The 16,235-nt window shown below is 43.8% G+C and overlaps 1 protein-coding gene across 2 annotated transcripts in view; it reads right to left on the bottom strand.

Annotated features, from left to right (window-relative positions):
* Positions 1–14,656, bottom strand: part of LOC146175059 (uncharacterized) — a 55,828-nt gene extending 41,172 nt beyond the window's left edge. Inside the window, exons 1-2 of one of the 2 annotated variants that reach the window (XM_084584471.1) lie at positions 13,368–14,656; positions 53–325 (exon numbers count right to left, since the gene is read on the bottom strand). In XM_084584471.1, the coding sequence (XP_084440597.1) occupies positions 53–325; positions 13,368–13,397 (303 nt within the window). In that variant the 5' untranslated portion in view covers positions 13,398–14,656. Of the gene's footprint in view, positions 1–52; positions 326–12,428; positions 12,584–13,367 lie in introns of those variants that run through there. The other variant, XM_084584472.1, reaches the window with a different exon arrangement.
* Between the last annotated feature and the right edge of the window lie 1,579 nt (positions 14,657–16,235).

The following is a 16,235-nucleotide window of genomic DNA, read 5'->3' as shown; positions in this document are numbered from 1 at the left end:
ATGCACCACAATGTTTCCCATCCCATGGAGTCCCAAATGACAGGAGTTGTACCTTGTTGTGTGCGATGAGGGCCGTCTCGCAGTTCATGGACATGTTGCACAACTTGCAGGCAAACGGCAGAGGGTGCTGGAGCACTGTGCTGGGCCGCTTGCCCTCCCTGCCGTTGGTGGCACCCGTCTGGCCGCCAATGGCCACCGAAGCGTCCGTCTGGCTGAGGGTGCCCACCTTCTTGCGGTGCCTGGCACTTTGAAGGTGGTCCATGTAGGGCACGGGGCCAGTGAATTGCATGCAGCATTCCTTACAGGAAAGCCGTTTCGAAGACATCTGCACACACACACATTGGGACAGTGTCAGAATGTTGTAAGTGCAGAAGGGCACCTAGTGTAACTTTCACTTTTGCATGTTTGTCTGTGCCTTATTAGATTTGTAAAATTTAGTACTAAGGGAATACAGACGGCAAGGAAAGAACTTGATGGAATGTACTCAGTCTTGCAACAAAGTTAAGGATATACCGGAAAGAGAAAACGAAAAAGTGAAAGTGACCGCGATTTACCTCGTCTTTCATCACAGCCTGTTTGAGGGAGTTTTCACTAAGAGATGCACAATTGTGACGATGAAAATTAGTTGGCCCCTAGTATGAACATGCTGCTCCCACCGTAGTGACACATGTAATTTCTTTCAACAAGCTTTTACACTTTTACTTTTTTTCAGGTGGCCTGATCTCTACTGCAGACGTGAAAGAGGCCAAATATTATTTTATGCACTACTATTGACTTGCACAGAGTTACTGCAGTCACTTCCAGATTCATTGTAGAGATTGCGAGGACCAACCAAGTGCCACACAAAAACAGGGAACATTTATAAACATGTCCAAATATACTAGGTGTCAGCATATATAGTACATACGCATAAATGAGGAACAAAACAACCACTGGAAATAGTTTTGTTCACATGTGCATGCTGTCCATTTCTCCAGCTCACTGCTTCCCTCGTTATGAAAAAACTTTGTGAAATGCTCCACTATCATCAAGGGTGAAAGAGCCAGATACAAACAAAAGCCTGCAAACAACTCTTGAAAAAGACAGATCTGCCAGTTTGGCTTCCCTTAATTCCACAGCCGTGTTTTTCTTTTTGTCTTTTTTTTTTTTTTTTGCTAATACCGTTTATGAAGTGTTACATTGGATTATCTGGACGCTGGTAAAAGTTTTGTCGCCCCAATCCGGTTTCTTTTACCCGTTTTTCCTTTGTGCCTCTTTTCTCCGAGTTAAGTACATTTTGCTTTCTTGTTTTTTTCTCTCCTTTCTTACATTCTCCTAAACCTTCCATCCCTCCAAGGTGAGAAGACTACCCTTTGTGCCAAGCAGCAAAGTTTTCCCCTGGCCCCTTATATCATGAACTGGCCTTTCAACTTTTTTTTTTTTTTATGAGAGGTATTAAATAAGCCCTACCTCTGCAGTTATTATTAAAGTTACATGCAAGACAAATTGCAGTTATAGCAAACAATTACCATGTTCTATGAGTGATGAAAAAGAGACGCAAGACAGGTACAGCCACCAGCGATCATTTTCAGTGTGTTAACACTAAGACTCCTGCTCCTACATTTCGTCTGTTTGCCTGTCCAGTCCTCCTCAGAAGCATGCCTCCATCAGGTGGTAGTCGGCAAGCAACACAGCCAAACACCGACTGGCCAGCAATTTGTTTGAGTTTCGAGACCTCATACACAACCAAATTTGCAGGAGCTGCCAACTTGGGCAGCACGTTTTGAGATGGGAATCGAAGCCACCCTCACATCCCGAGTCAGACACACCCATCCTAGGCCATGCAGGCATATTCCCACGATTGGGTTTGAGCAGACTTCATATCTATGTCAGGCGGTCTTTCACATAATGCTATAACTTAGGACTGTATGCTGAAAAGTATATACATGCGGCCCAAAGCGAAAACCAAAGTGCTCCAGCACCTATTTAGCACTTCGCTTAAGCACAACTCGTTGCGTATGCTCGTATGCCGTAGCCGCAAATGGCAGGAGCTGCCAACTTGGGTCTCTCGTTTCACTTGGAATGGTTATGTCAGAATCAGCCTGCCAAGACCCTTGAATTCACGTTACCCCTATAGGCCACAAAGGCACGTTCATACGGCTTGGTTAAAGCGAGACTTTATATGTGGGCTGGTAGTCTACGCTATCGCATCATACCTTTGAAGGCAGAGCTTCACTGTAACCCATATTTAGATGCAATAAATGCCTTTACCAACACCCCCTAAAACGACGGTAAAATTTGATGCATTCAACGAAACGCTGGTTGTGTTCGATGCAACGCTCAGTCGCCCGCAGCCAAAGCTTTCGCTCCACACTCGTATGCCATACCCACAAATGGCAGGCACAAGGAAACCCTCAGGAGGCAGCATGCAGAAGAACTGGATGAAGAGTGCGCTGTACGTCTTGAGAAAAAAAAGAAGAGGGCTTTGACCAGTTTAGTCATTGAGCTTGGAGACGTCGAAGGTGGTTGGCACACAAATTTTGCACAAAAAGTGGGCAAGCACAAGTCGGCCTCACGAGAGTTCACCGCTGCTTCATGAACACCATTGGAAGTGTGTGTTCTGTGTGCAAACCGGTTGCGGCATAAAAATGATCTGGTGAGTGGACTTATACATCCAACTCTTCATTTGGCCACAAGAGTAGCCATGCAGCCGTTGCTTTTGCAATTCAGCTAAGGTTAACCAGAGTTAAATCACAGCCAGTTTTTTTCATTTCATGACAAATCTCCAAGAGCAGACAACACCATTATTCCCTTGTGGTTGGTGTCGCATAGCCTTCTCCAGTCTCATCGTTATGACTTTAAATTAGGTGTCTCTGGACAATATTTTTTTCACAACCAAATCAGATATGAATAGTGTAGCTAAACCCTGATCAAATACAAATATATGGAATATTTGCATTAGTATTTGTTACTTGTGTGAATATTCACTCAAAATGAGCAATCATGTGAAATGCGTAAGCACAAACAGCGCCAGTGAGATATTTATTTATTTTTTATTTATTTAAGCATACTGTAAGCCTTGGTAGGCTCTTACAGGAGTGGGTGAGTTGATGGGACCGTTATACAAAATGAAAAACATCAGAAACACAAGATATGGCCTTACAACTAACAAGTTAAAGCTGCAGGTGTTGAAAGACTGCAAAGCTAACCATAAATAAGTGATAGCAACATGAAATAAGTACATGAACTGTTGAATTATACAGATACAAAAACTTACTTTCTGCTCATGAGGAAAGAATAAACTCTCCCAGAGGCCTGCATGCTATGCCAGAGAGGGTGGTAGGTTTGGTTTGGTTTGTGGGGTTTAACATCCATTCAAACTGGCGGAACAAATTAAAAGATGTTAGTAGTACATTCAAAGAGAGACTTGATATGCCTGCTTTGTTAACCGCCTAACAGACTTGGATGAGTGCAGCTCACCACAAGCTGACTCATTTCTGGCTCCTGACGAATCCAGCTTGTGCCTTTTGTGCCACTCTGTATCCAGTTTGCCGCAAGCAGGGCTCATCAAAGACTAACTCTAGTTTAGCCAACAAATGGTGATAAGCATACATAGAAATCCATTCTAGCTACACTGAGACAGCCATTATAGAACAATAGGTAGATAATTATATGGAGTTTTACCGTGCATAAACAACTGTGGCTATCATTGGCCAAAACACACGGTTAGATGATTTGTGTTTAAGAGCCTATATGTGGTTATACCTACATTTGACTTAATTAAAACATTAGCTTTCTTGAGAAACGTAAAAACATGCGAAAAATCGACAACTGCTTGTTCACCTAAAAGCAAAGCTGGATGAAATAGGATGTGCTGACTGTAAAATAAAGTAAAATATCTTTTTCTCAGTTCAAGTTCTGCACACGTGATTGAAATTGAAATATTGATTTGAAATATTGAACGTGATTGAAATATTTAAACTGTGAGCTCATCAATATAAATTTCACATGCAAGTTCGTCTTTCTTTGCTAGTAAGAAATTATGAGCAATGTGTGTGTGTCCCATGCAAGGACGACATAAAACTACTTCGGTAAAATGCTCTTGATGGCGGCACGATTTCTGTTCAAATATGGACATTATGGAATGCCTCGTTTTCTGAAGTAGCCTGTCACCTAGCTCTTAGTTTGCAGTGTACCAACTTCATGTCCCCTGTGTGGTGCGTTCAGATGTTTAATTTCCATGGTTCTAACTTGTGCAGCATGTGCCTGGATGGAGACTGGGGACCCAACAGAATTTTATACTATGCTTTTTGTGTCACGACCTTCTCCTGTTTCCTATAAGCAGTTAAACAGCATTTCTAGAGTTTAATGCAGTGAGGAAGCTTAAAGATTCAGCGTAAATGATGCTATTTTTGATGCTTTCATTCCTTACTTTCACAAACAGCGCAACATTCTGCACTAAAAACTGATGCACACTGAGGCAGGTCATGCTTTTGTACTATTACACTTCCAACACAGTCATTAGTTTCTGAACCATCTGTATATTAATTACAAGAGTTCATCGCTGCTGAACCAAATGTTGAGCGAAAGCTTCTCTTTTTCTTCTCCCTCAGCCCGCATATAAAGCCCCGCTTTTACCAAGCCGTATGAACGTGCCTTAGAGGCCTATAGGGGTAACGTGGATGCCAGGGTCCTGGCAGGCTGATTCTGACATAACCGTCCCATGTGAAATGAGAGACCCAAGTTGGCAGCTCCTGCCAACTGAGCCGCGGCTCCGAACGCGCCATGCCGACCGCTTGAGTTGGGAGCCCATCTCTCGCTTTTGTGTCCCGTGAGGTGTGACGCCACAGCGTCACGTGGGTAAGACGTGGCTACCGCTGCGCTACGCTGACCGCTTGAGTTGGTAACCCAGCTCTCACCCTAGTGTCACATGGGGTGTAACGTCACAGCGTCACGTGGGTAAGACGTACGTGGCTACCGCTGCGCTACGCTGAAGGCTGGGAACCTAGAGTAGTATTGCTTTCGCAATAATGCAATTATGGTGGACACCTAAGCTCCACCTTTAAAGGTATGACACGGCAGCATACTAGCAGCCAAGATATAAAGCCCTGCTCTAACTAAGATGTATGAACGTGCCTATGCAGCTTAGGGGCAACGTGTATGCAAGGGTCCCGACACCCTGATTCTGATATCACTCTCCCATATAAAAGGAGAGGCCAGAGTTGGCAGCTCCTGCCAAACATAATGTCAGGCACTCTTACGCTCAGTTAGTGCCATGTCAGGTGCCATCTACCAGTAACATGGTCGTGATTTTTCACTCATAATGCCCATGATGGCTGCAATCCGATTTTCAGTGAAAGGGACCTTTAACCCTATTGCATTAAAAGTCAATGTAATTCCTATATTTTTCTTTAAGTGTCAGGTATTCTTGTAATGTACACTCATGTGGCAAATGCATTTTGTGCAATTGTATCTTTATTTTGATTTGATTTTTATTTGCCTTGATGCGGTACATATTAAGCATGTCAATTAGTTTCAACAGAAGGAGGCACCCAAGGTAAAAACTGTCAGGGGGGCCTTCTGTGAATAAGTGCGACAGTTAAAGCAGAAATATAAGACGGCAAAACAAGATAAGTGCATAAAGAGGACCTAAATCGCGAAACAAATTTTAAAAAATGCAAGGAATGTAAGAACAAAAGTCAGTATAAAAAACGATAACAAAGTAACCAATACCATTGGCAAGGAATGACAAAGGAGGGAATGAAATGTTATCAATAAATACAGAGAAAAAAAATCGATATAAAATAACATGAAGACAACTTTTATCATAAAAAGGGCGTAAAAATTTCGGAAACTGATCACCAGCGGTTAAAATTTAAAAAAAAAAAAGGAAAGAAAAAAGGAACAGGAAAATGTTCACAGTGCTAATGCAATTAGGAAATAGCTCTTCAATGATTGATGAAATGAGCGTGATGTACGCAGTGATTTCAAGTGAATGGGTAATAAATTCCAGATCAGTATCGCGGAAAAGAATACTAACTGCTTACCGTAATTAGTACGAATTTTTAGAAGGAGTAGGTTGTTACGTTCTGAAAATCTTGTTAGGTTTGTGTTTGACAAGAGAAGGGAGTTGAAACAATCTAATTTGAGTTCATTATTATGAACGCGATATATAAGCAGGGATAAATTAGCCTTAAGTTAAAGGTCGAGAGGAAGAATGTTTAGATTAATGTATCCTTTTAAAGTGGTCGATCTGAATGGGCAAAAGTGATAATATGGATGGCTTGATTTTGCAAATGACGAAGGCACAAAAGGTGGGTGTTGTATTTCCCCACAATGATAAGCAGTAAGTGAGATGCCTATGTATAAAAGAATAATAGAGCGAGGAACAAGCGGCTCAAAATAATGATGTGCTCTAATTATTATGCAAATTCCGAATGCAATTTTAGAAGTTATATGTCTAGTGTGCACGTCAAATTTTAAATTAGAGTCAAGCACAATTCCAAGAAATGTGGCAGTATCTGATGCATAAGTAACATGAGTATTAAAGTGGAGCTATAGAGGTATGCATATTTTTTTGTTGGTGGAATGAAAAACCATGAATTTAGTTTTCTGAGGATTAACCTGAAGTAAATCGGTTTCACACCACAATCCAATACGATGAAGATCTTTGCCTAAGTTAGATGCAAGGTTAAAAATATAGATATCACTCGTAAATATAGTGGTGTCATCAGCATAAAGTATGCAGTTAGAATTCGTGAGACTGTTTGGAAGGTCATTAATATATATAAGGAAAAGGAGTGGTCCCAAGATGGACCCCTGGGGAACGCCACAGCTAATAACGGCTGGGTTAGAAATAGCATTAGAATAATGGACAACTTGAAGTCTGTCAACAAGGTAGCTGCCTATTAAAGTTAAAGGGGTGTCACAAATTCCCAAAGGTATCACTTTTTGAAAAAGAATGTTATAGTTAATAGTATCAAATCCTTTTGTAAAATCATCAAATACTGCTCCAGCGAACTTACCATTATCTAATGATTGCTTAATGAAATCTGTCAATTCAATTAGTGAAAGTTCAGTAGAATAATTTGGAAATCAATAGCCCCTGCAGACTGAAATGTTGTAATATTTGATAGAATGTGATCAATCAGCGTGCTAGAGCCCTGTGGTGCGCACCTCGTTGGAACGGTTAATGATTCTAATGAGCCATTATGTCAGAGTGAAAAATTGCAGCAGGCTAGTTAAATATGGAAAGATCACTGACGCTGGAAATACGGTATATGTGACTGGTATCGGTTTCCCTGTCCTTTATGCGACAGTTATCCACCCAAAAAAATTTCCACTTCTTTTCCTTTTCAGACAGACGCAGAGCGTGGGCGAAAAGCCGCTTGTTTTCCACAGTCAAGTGATCATTAATGAAGACTGGAGATTGATTTTCATGATTTTCAGTGCTAAAACCAATATGTCCTGTCGAAAGACGAGCCTTTTATTGCGAAAGCAATACTACTCTAGGTTTTGAGTCTTCAGGGTTGCACGGAGGTAGCCACGTCTAACCACGTGACGCTGTGACGTCACACCCCACGTGACACTGGGGTAAGAGCTGGGCTACTAACTCAAGCGGTCGGTGTAGCGCGGCGGTAGCCACGTCTTACCCGCGTGACGCTGTGACATCACACCCCACGTGACACAAAATCGAGAGATGGGCTCCCAACTCAAGCAGTCGGCGTGGCGCAGTCGGAGCCGCGGCTCAGTTGGCAGGAGCTGCCAACTTGGGTCTCTCGTTTCGCATGGAACGGTTATGTCAGAATCACCCTGCTAGGACCCTGGCACTCACGTTACCCCTATAGGCCACTAAGGCATGTTCATACGCCTTGGTTAAAGCGGGGCTTTATGCGTGTGCTGAGGAAGAAGAAAGAGAAGAAGAAGAACGATTGGTCACCCGCAGTAATGCTTTAGCTCGATATTTGGTTCAGCAGCGTTGAACTCTTGTAATTTTTTGGCCTTGCTGATGAATTCTGCTTTCTTTGTTCGTGAACAAAATCTTGCGATGATGTTTTGTCCCTCTTTGGCAGGCACTCTGTGTACTACATCGATGTCGGCTGGAGTGACAGGACAACCAACTTTCTCCCCAATGCACTGCACAACCACGAGGCAGTCCTCTCCCTGGGTAGATGTCACACCCCTTATTTCGGCATTGTTCACTCTGGAATATTGTTTCATTTTTCCAATGCATTAAGTAAATTGCTCATTCTTTCGTTTCAAGTCCTTATTTTCATTCTCAATTGTTTCCTGATCTTTCTTCGCAGATTCATACAGCTCATTAAACGAGGAGAGTCAGCCGCGCAGTTCTTCAACTTCCTTCCACAACTCATTGACACTTTCAGCTAATTCTGCATTGGATGGCATCTTGCAAGCAATAGATAACTTATGGCAGCAAGCAGCGTGGCAGACAGAAAAGAAAAAAAAAAACAACTTCGAGATTACCACAGACCTGGAAAACTGACACAGAGAAGTCAGTCCAGCTGTCCTGCCATGCCAAGCTGCTGCCAAGTCCAGAATTGCAGGGTGAGTGCACCCCGGTGGGAGTGGTTTGGCTTATGGGCGTTTAACATCCCAAAACGACTCGGGCTATGAAAGACACCGCAGTGGAGCGCTCTGCCAATTTCGTTCAACTCGGGCTCTTTAACATGCACTGACATCACACAGCACACGGGCGCCTTGCTTTTGGCCTCAATCGAAAAGCGGCCAGGATTCAATCCCCCATCCTTGGGCACAGTAGTCGTGTGCCCTAACCAATGCACCACCACAGCAGGGCCGTGGAGTGGTTCATGCCTTGTGGCAATATTGGACATTTTACTCAATGTATACAAGTCCTGGCATTTTTCTTCGAAATGCAAGAGCTGTAGCTTTATTGCCCGGGGATTGTTGAAGACTGAGCTCAATGAACATTTAGTTACTATAGAATAACCGAGATGCTTTGGCTGAGAATGGATTTTAAGTATGTATGTACAGCCTCCGTCAAAAGTGCAGAGCCTAGGGGGCCCACTATTGAGCCGTGTAGTGGTGCTGATTTAGCATTAGTGAACATCCTTCCCATCGGAGACAGTTGGACAAAAAATCTTCTTACTATTAAAAAATTCGGAAAACTGGAAATGCATTGCAAGCCTCATGAACTGCTTAGAAGCAGAACCCCTGGGCTCTACACTTTACACTTTTGACAAAGACTGTACATGTAGGTAAGTTCCTTCAATCTTTTAAGCAAACCAGAAAATGACACATGTGATAAGCATGCTCCCAGAATTTTTCGCAACCGCAGTTTCAGCACACTGAGGGCTTGGGAAGTTTTTTTTCTTTCAGGTTGTTCATGTGTGATAAAAATTTGAGATATTTATCAAAAGTGACACCTAAAAATTTATGTTCTTGTTCAACTAGTAGCGCGGTTTGGTCAAGATAAAGGATGGGATCGTCGTGTAAGCCTAGTCTCAAAGTTAAAAAAAATCGCTGCTGTTTTCTGAGAAGAAAAACCTAAATCCATGTTTATCTGCCAAAGTAGCCAGTTTATTTTTTGCCATCTCTATCTGTCCCTCACAAATAGATGTGCTGGAAAAAGTGCATGCTATCTACAGGTCATAATCATAAACTGATTACATTTTAGATTTTGGGACGACTTTTGCAGTAGAATTCGTTGAGTGTACCCCTTGGGTACACCATATTTTTAAGATAAAATTGTGGAGAAAGTAGCGCCTATGCAGACTCTGAACGTGCTGTTCTCCAGTAAGTCACTCAAACATCTCAGCATCCTGCCGCAGGTACCTAGTTCTGCTAGGTCACGGAGGATAGGGACCTTGCGCTTAAGTTTTGAGTAGGGTGGCACCGCCTCGTGGCACCGCTTTTCAAGCTTGACTGGGTAGTACAACGACGGCTCTGCCTATGCCGCAACGCGTATCTCGCAGGCTTTCTACGTCGATTTGTGCTTCTTTTTGCTGCTTCGTGAGCGTGCAAAGAGTCATCACGTATCATGGACATCATTGTGAACCAGCAGTGGCCTAACATTAAAAAAAAAAAATAAAAGAAGAAGCGCTGCAGCTGCCTTCCAGCGAAATGTTCAAAGCATGCAGCATTGATCTTGCCGTGTATCATCCGTCCCGACACATCGTCACCGCTGCTATTTTCGCTTGCAACGTAGGGTGCCACGGACTAGTTAACAATTTCCTTGTTCAACTATACTGCTTTCTTTCAAGTCGCACGGAACGGGGCTACGATGCGATTGGTACAGGCGGTCATGTGCATGCATGCACTGGTCAGAGAAACGCTATTAGGTCTAAGTTGCCGGCTCCGCCGGCTCAGAGCTGAAATTGTATAGAGTACAGCTATATGCTTATCTGTGATCGAGAGTGAAACCATCCGTTATGCTACTGTTTTCGGCAGCTGTGTAAGTAAGAATTGCACGTGCGTACGTCAAGCAATGAAAGGTGAAGACGTTAAACTAGAATTTACTTAAAACGTTTGCTATCTCGATGAAAGCAGCCATTCACTTTTAAGAGAAAACAGAAATAGACGTCATTTGGGGCACATTTATAATTACTAAGCAGCTGACAATAGCATTTCGGTCATGCACCGCGCGTTCTTGATCTGATAGAGTGCTTAATTCTAATATGCAAAGTCCCAACTGTCCCCAACAGGCAAAAGCTCTGGCTCGAGAGCTGCAAGCACATAAAGCAGTGAAATGAGGTCAGCGTGCCTTCTGATATCTGCACCTAATGACGAACACAAGCGCCTGCCGCGGTGTAATTCGAACGTTTCTGCAGTCCCCAGCTTCAGCTTTATGTGGGACTTTCCAGTATGTGGACTGTATTTCCAAACATTACAAGAGTGACTTATCAGCTACACGGTGCGTAAAAAGCAAAAACCAGCTTAGGATCAACTTACAAAATCACATGCATGCACTGAACGCAAGCCCCAACGGCCTATATGCACGGCCGGCTCAAGGTGCCCATCGAAAGGACTTATTGTGCCTCAGGGGGGTTGTTTACACTTTGCTTCACCTCAGCTGCGTGTAAAGCTTTCGTAGAGCTCCATGAATTCACGCAACTCTCGCCTGGCTATATCCACTGGCAGCGCGCCGAGACTTTGCCTTCAATTGCTGCATGTCGTATAATGCCTGACGTAAGATTATTTATTGCCTTTTTTTGTTACGTCATGAGAGCCCTAGATGAATTTTCAGTGCCTTAATTTCGTTGTAATTCATACATAATAGAAATTAAAGTGGTGGATCCATACTGACTCCATGCATTCGAATGCAGACGCCGGCGATTTGTACTACCCAGCAGAACCCTAGGGGGAGCTTTTTAGCACCGTTTTCACGGCGCCCTCTAGGCAGCGCAAGGCTCCTATACTGAACCTCCATGTGGCATCATAAGAATACATTCTAATCTCAGCTCATTAGTACTGCTCACGCCTTGTTATGCCAAAGCAAATCCTCCTGCCTCTTCTTAGAACAATGCACACACTTGTCGGCCAAGCAGTTCTGGTTACAGCTTAGAAGCGTTACAGTGTGCCACATCAGGCATTAGGAAAGCACAAAGGAGCAGAGTTCTACAATAGCATCTATTTTAGAAATCACGGTTAATACTGTCCTCCACAATAATTCCGATGTGCTAAAATACCCTGCAGCTAGCAATAAGATGGCATAAACCGAGTAGGTATATAAACGTTCCACTGACACCAAGTGGCCGTTTATGAAATGCATTAATGTTTAGCTTTGACTCCGCTCACATTTTTTTTACAAGTGCAACTTATTTGCTTCTCAGAAGCGTTAGCGACATCGAAAACACGACCTAGCAACTGTTACTAACGCCGCAGAGAGCGTCAGTACTACAATAACTGTAATGCATTTCAGTGCGTGTCCCGATTACCGCTGGCCTCATTAGAAAGAACCCAGGTAGTATACTATGCACGTGGGACATCGAGCCTTTTGGGCAGTCCTGCGCAGGCTAACGATTAAAATGTCTATCACACTGCTCCTTTGATCTTCATGCTGCTTAGACAGTTCCAAAGCCAACACAAACGTTTACTGAAAATGCAACAAAAAATCGTTATGTCAGCGCTAGCGAATCATCCCGGCACCCATCAACGCCGGCACCCCGACACATGTGCAAAGAGCGCGCAGAAAATGCGAGAACACATCGAGGAAAAGGAGAAGACGTTGAAGCCGGTTAGGGTTGCGGCTGCACCAAAGCGCCCGGAATACTTGTACGTCACAGTGCGGTCAAATGCGAAGAATAATGCGGAACAGCGATGGTACCGAGGCACGAAGAATCATGGTATTCACACGACAGTTAGTACGCGCAGGCTTCAAATCGGGACATATAAACAAAGTAGATCGAAATCGGTTTCACTGACAACCGGACGGCCAAATGCGGCATATCAAATGTGAAAGTTATGCTTACCACGAAGCTCACAGCAGTGATACCAACACGAAACCAGCAAAACAGGTGAAATTGCCAAAAAAAATCTCTAGCACGAAGGTGCGAGCAACCGACCGTCGCAGCAACCACACGAAGCCATGCAGCAAATCTACCGCCGCTAGCGCAACGGTGCGGCTCGACAACGCACTGCGAAGTGTTACTCTCAAATACTACCGCCAGATGTCAGCACAGTCTGTACCATAAACGTAACGTACGCGGACAAAAGTAAACGGAGCGCGCTTAAATTTTTGCTCGCTTTGCATAATTGTAACTGGCAGTAATGGTAGATGCAGTAGAAGACGCCAGTGTCATTTCACTTGAACAAATATTGTTTTCTTATCTCCGATGCAGAAGGCATGGTTTCAATTTGTACATAGCTTGCCCCGTTTAATTATGCCGCGCTTTTCAAAGTTTCACTGTTTGTAACAAAGTGAGTGTGCCATTCATGTCATCTGTGTGCATCCTATGCATGTCAGACGCTCCGCAGGGGCACCGAAGATTTGGCCCGAGACGATTGCAACTACTTCCCGTCGTACAAACAAGTGGTGGCTTAGCGTGTGCAGGAGCTCCTAGCTGCGCAGCCTCACAAGCTTCGTGGAAATGTTTCTTCGAGCAATACCCTGCTTTATTGCATTGTTTGAGAAGCGAAACCGCGATGATCGACTTCTAGATGCTGACCGTATCCTGGACAAGCTGAAGGACACCTCGATAAATAAGTTCTACATTTTTCTCGACTTTATTCTCCCGCTCTTCACCAACCCAAACAAGGAGATGCAAACCGAAGAGACAAGACTGCACAAGCTTCATGGCTCCATAGCAGCGGTTTTGAATTGGCCCTTCTCGAAACTTGCATAAAGCTGCACTAGCTGTATGCGGATGTACCGTTGCAGCGTGTGCAGTACAGAGACAGAACGAACTTACCTCTTGAATTGGTGCCATAGACCGAACCATTGCTCCTAACTTCCGCCACAGATGTCTGGAATTTTATATGGCTGTGGCTAAAGGTACGTCCGACGGACCCGATCAATGGTCTTAAAGGTACGTCCGACGGACCCGGTGCGTTTTTCTTCGGGATACGACGGACGGATCCGGGAAATATTTTTCAGAGGTACGGCGGACGGACCCGATCGGTAGGGTTCTTCCGACGGACCCAACGCATTTTTCTCCGATATGGGCCTTGGGATCCGTCGGGAAAGCCGGACGGATCCGAGATCCCCAGATGTGGTTGTAGCAACAACACGGTAGCCATATGTAGCCAAATCGAAGTTGGTATGAGGTGTACGTGCGAGGTGCAGGAAGTATGTACTACTGCATGCGAGAAATGTGAAATTACAAAGAATAGTGCCTAGAATGGGTGATATACTACTTGATGGCATGATGATAGGTTTACGTGAGTTGGACCGCGGCAGGGTCGCAAGCACGACCAGCGCAAGCGCATGTAATCGCAGTGTTGACAGCCAGCCCGCGGCCCGCACGTCCGCTCATTTGGTCCTCGTTATCATGTGGATTAACGTCTACGACGGTCGTTATGTAGTTTTGATTCTTCAAAGTTTCCTCACTTCTATCTGTGATGAGATGCGTCACGTATCGCATCGCTTTCTGCTCGCATTGAGGTTTGGTGCTGCAAGTTCTACGTAGTCGCTAAAAAAGCTGGGTGCCGCCGGCGTGTCTCTAGCCCAAGCATCGCGTCATTCGTGTTTGTTGGAGGTGTGGTTTGTGCTTACCGTGAGATGCTGTGATGTACGGATTACGTCCTACTAGAGTGCTGTGTGAGACTACGAAGAGTGCTGTGATGAGTGCGCCGATGTCCGGACGGACATCAGTGTGACCGTTTATGATCGGCGATGTTGCACGTGCATGTCAGTGTTTATTAGGTGCAGTGGTAATTTATTTACACGCGCTGTGCAACAATCAGACGAAAATAAGTCATCGACAATTTGTTAGCCTGTACTACAGAGCTCAAAACTCGGAAAATGGGAATGCACGATGCAGTTTTCGCATGTTGGAGTGGACCGAAAAATAAGTGCCCAGCCCACACCGCCGGGATGCGTATTACTACAGGTGAAATGGTTCAGGTTTCTGTAAAATAGCTGCCTGGCACAGCACCTTTCTAAATGTTCAGGCTTTGTACTATTGTTGAAGGCCACTTTATCATTAATAAAGGAACGAATATGCTTTATGTGTTAATGACTAATGCTTTTTCAACATATTATGTTCTTTTTTCTTTTTTTTTCGTTTTTCCTTAGTTTCCTTTGTTTTTCATGCTAGAAAAACACAAATAGTACACTTTTGAACTTGTCAGTCCAAAGCTGAACATGAATATCTGCCATGCATGTGACAGCTTTAATGCTAGAAAGGTTGACGTGTATAGCATGTACGTAGACGCTGCGACATCTTAGTGGCACGTTCGGCTACTTGCCCCAAGGTCGTGATGTTTAATGCCAGTGATGGCAGTCGCACTTTGGTGCAGGCGAAATGCAAATGCTTCTGTTTTCTGCAAGATGTCAATGCAAAGTACAAAGCCCGGGCAGTCAAATTAGTCTGGAGCTCTCCACTACTGTATTTTTCATAGCTACATATGTCACTTTAGAATGTGAAACCCTACATGCCACAGGTAGGCTGCATTGTTTTTTAGATTTTGTAACCTCTCATCTATGTTTTGCAACATTTGGCTAATTTTAGTTCTCAAACAGTTGTTAAAGATGAAACCAAAGCAGTTCTTGGCATGGTTTCCTGCTTGGATTAATTTGCTAATTGCAGTTCTTTGAAACTTGCATCAATGCTGGACAGTTCAAATAGCAGGCAGTTGAATTACAGAAATGATGTGGATCGTGCATATCAGTTCGGACAAATGGAAAGTAATGGTCCCCTCCTTGCATGCATAGGTGCCCTTAGACAAATACTCGGGTGTGTGATTGTGACGCATATCAAGGGTCAACAGAAGGCCATGTGGAGCCAGTGTGATATTCTTCATGAAGGCTAAAGTAGAATTGTACAACAGCTGCTGTACCATGCAGAAAAGAATTGATCATTTAGTGTATGATTAACTGACCATGAATAGCATCTTACTCAGAGTATGATGTGATATATATCTGGTTTAGCATCCCAAAATAACTACGGCTATGAGGAACACGATAGTTGAGGGCTCCGGTATAATTTCGACCACCTGGGGTTCATTTACATGCACTGACACCGCACGGTGCATGACGGCCTATTGTTTTGCCTCTATTGAAATACTCCTGCTCTGGCTGGAACCAAATCTGCATCTTTGGGTTCAGCAGCCAAGCACTAACTACTGAGCCAGCACAACGGGGCCAAGTATCAAAATGCATGCCATTACATTTCCTTCTAGCCTGTGGTTTTCTTCACAGAACTAATGTATACAAGGAAAAGTAAATAGCAAGAAAACACCAGTTTTATCGCACATTATATTCACATTTCAGCAAACATTCTCTAGGAAAAAAATTCTCATAATGTTTGCAGGAAAACCATGAACATCTTACAAAAACAAAACAATGCACTTACTCCACTGCAATTATTAATGGGCAAGGTTGCATCTATGCTACTACACTGCACTTATCACAAAACCACAAGCCCCAGCTGCTTTGGCCAATCACTTGATGAAACTAACGGAGACAGATGTCGCACACCACAGACTGGTCGTCTCGCAACATATCTCTGCATATATTGCATTTCAATTTCATGCCTTTCCACTTAGCTTCAACTGTTGCCAGCATTACTAGTCACCCATCTTTTCTGACATTCCTTTTTACGCTGTTGGGATCAGCA

The sequence above is a fragment of the Amblyomma maculatum genome, chromosome 11 (genome assembly GCF_055883805.1).
Source record: "Amblyomma maculatum isolate TAMU_Amacu chromosome 11, ASM5588380v1, whole genome shotgun sequence".
Classification (NCBI taxonomy): Eukaryota; Metazoa; Arthropoda; class Arachnida; order Ixodida; family Ixodidae; genus Amblyomma; species Amblyomma maculatum.
This window is presented reverse-complemented; position numbering and strand designations above follow the sequence as displayed.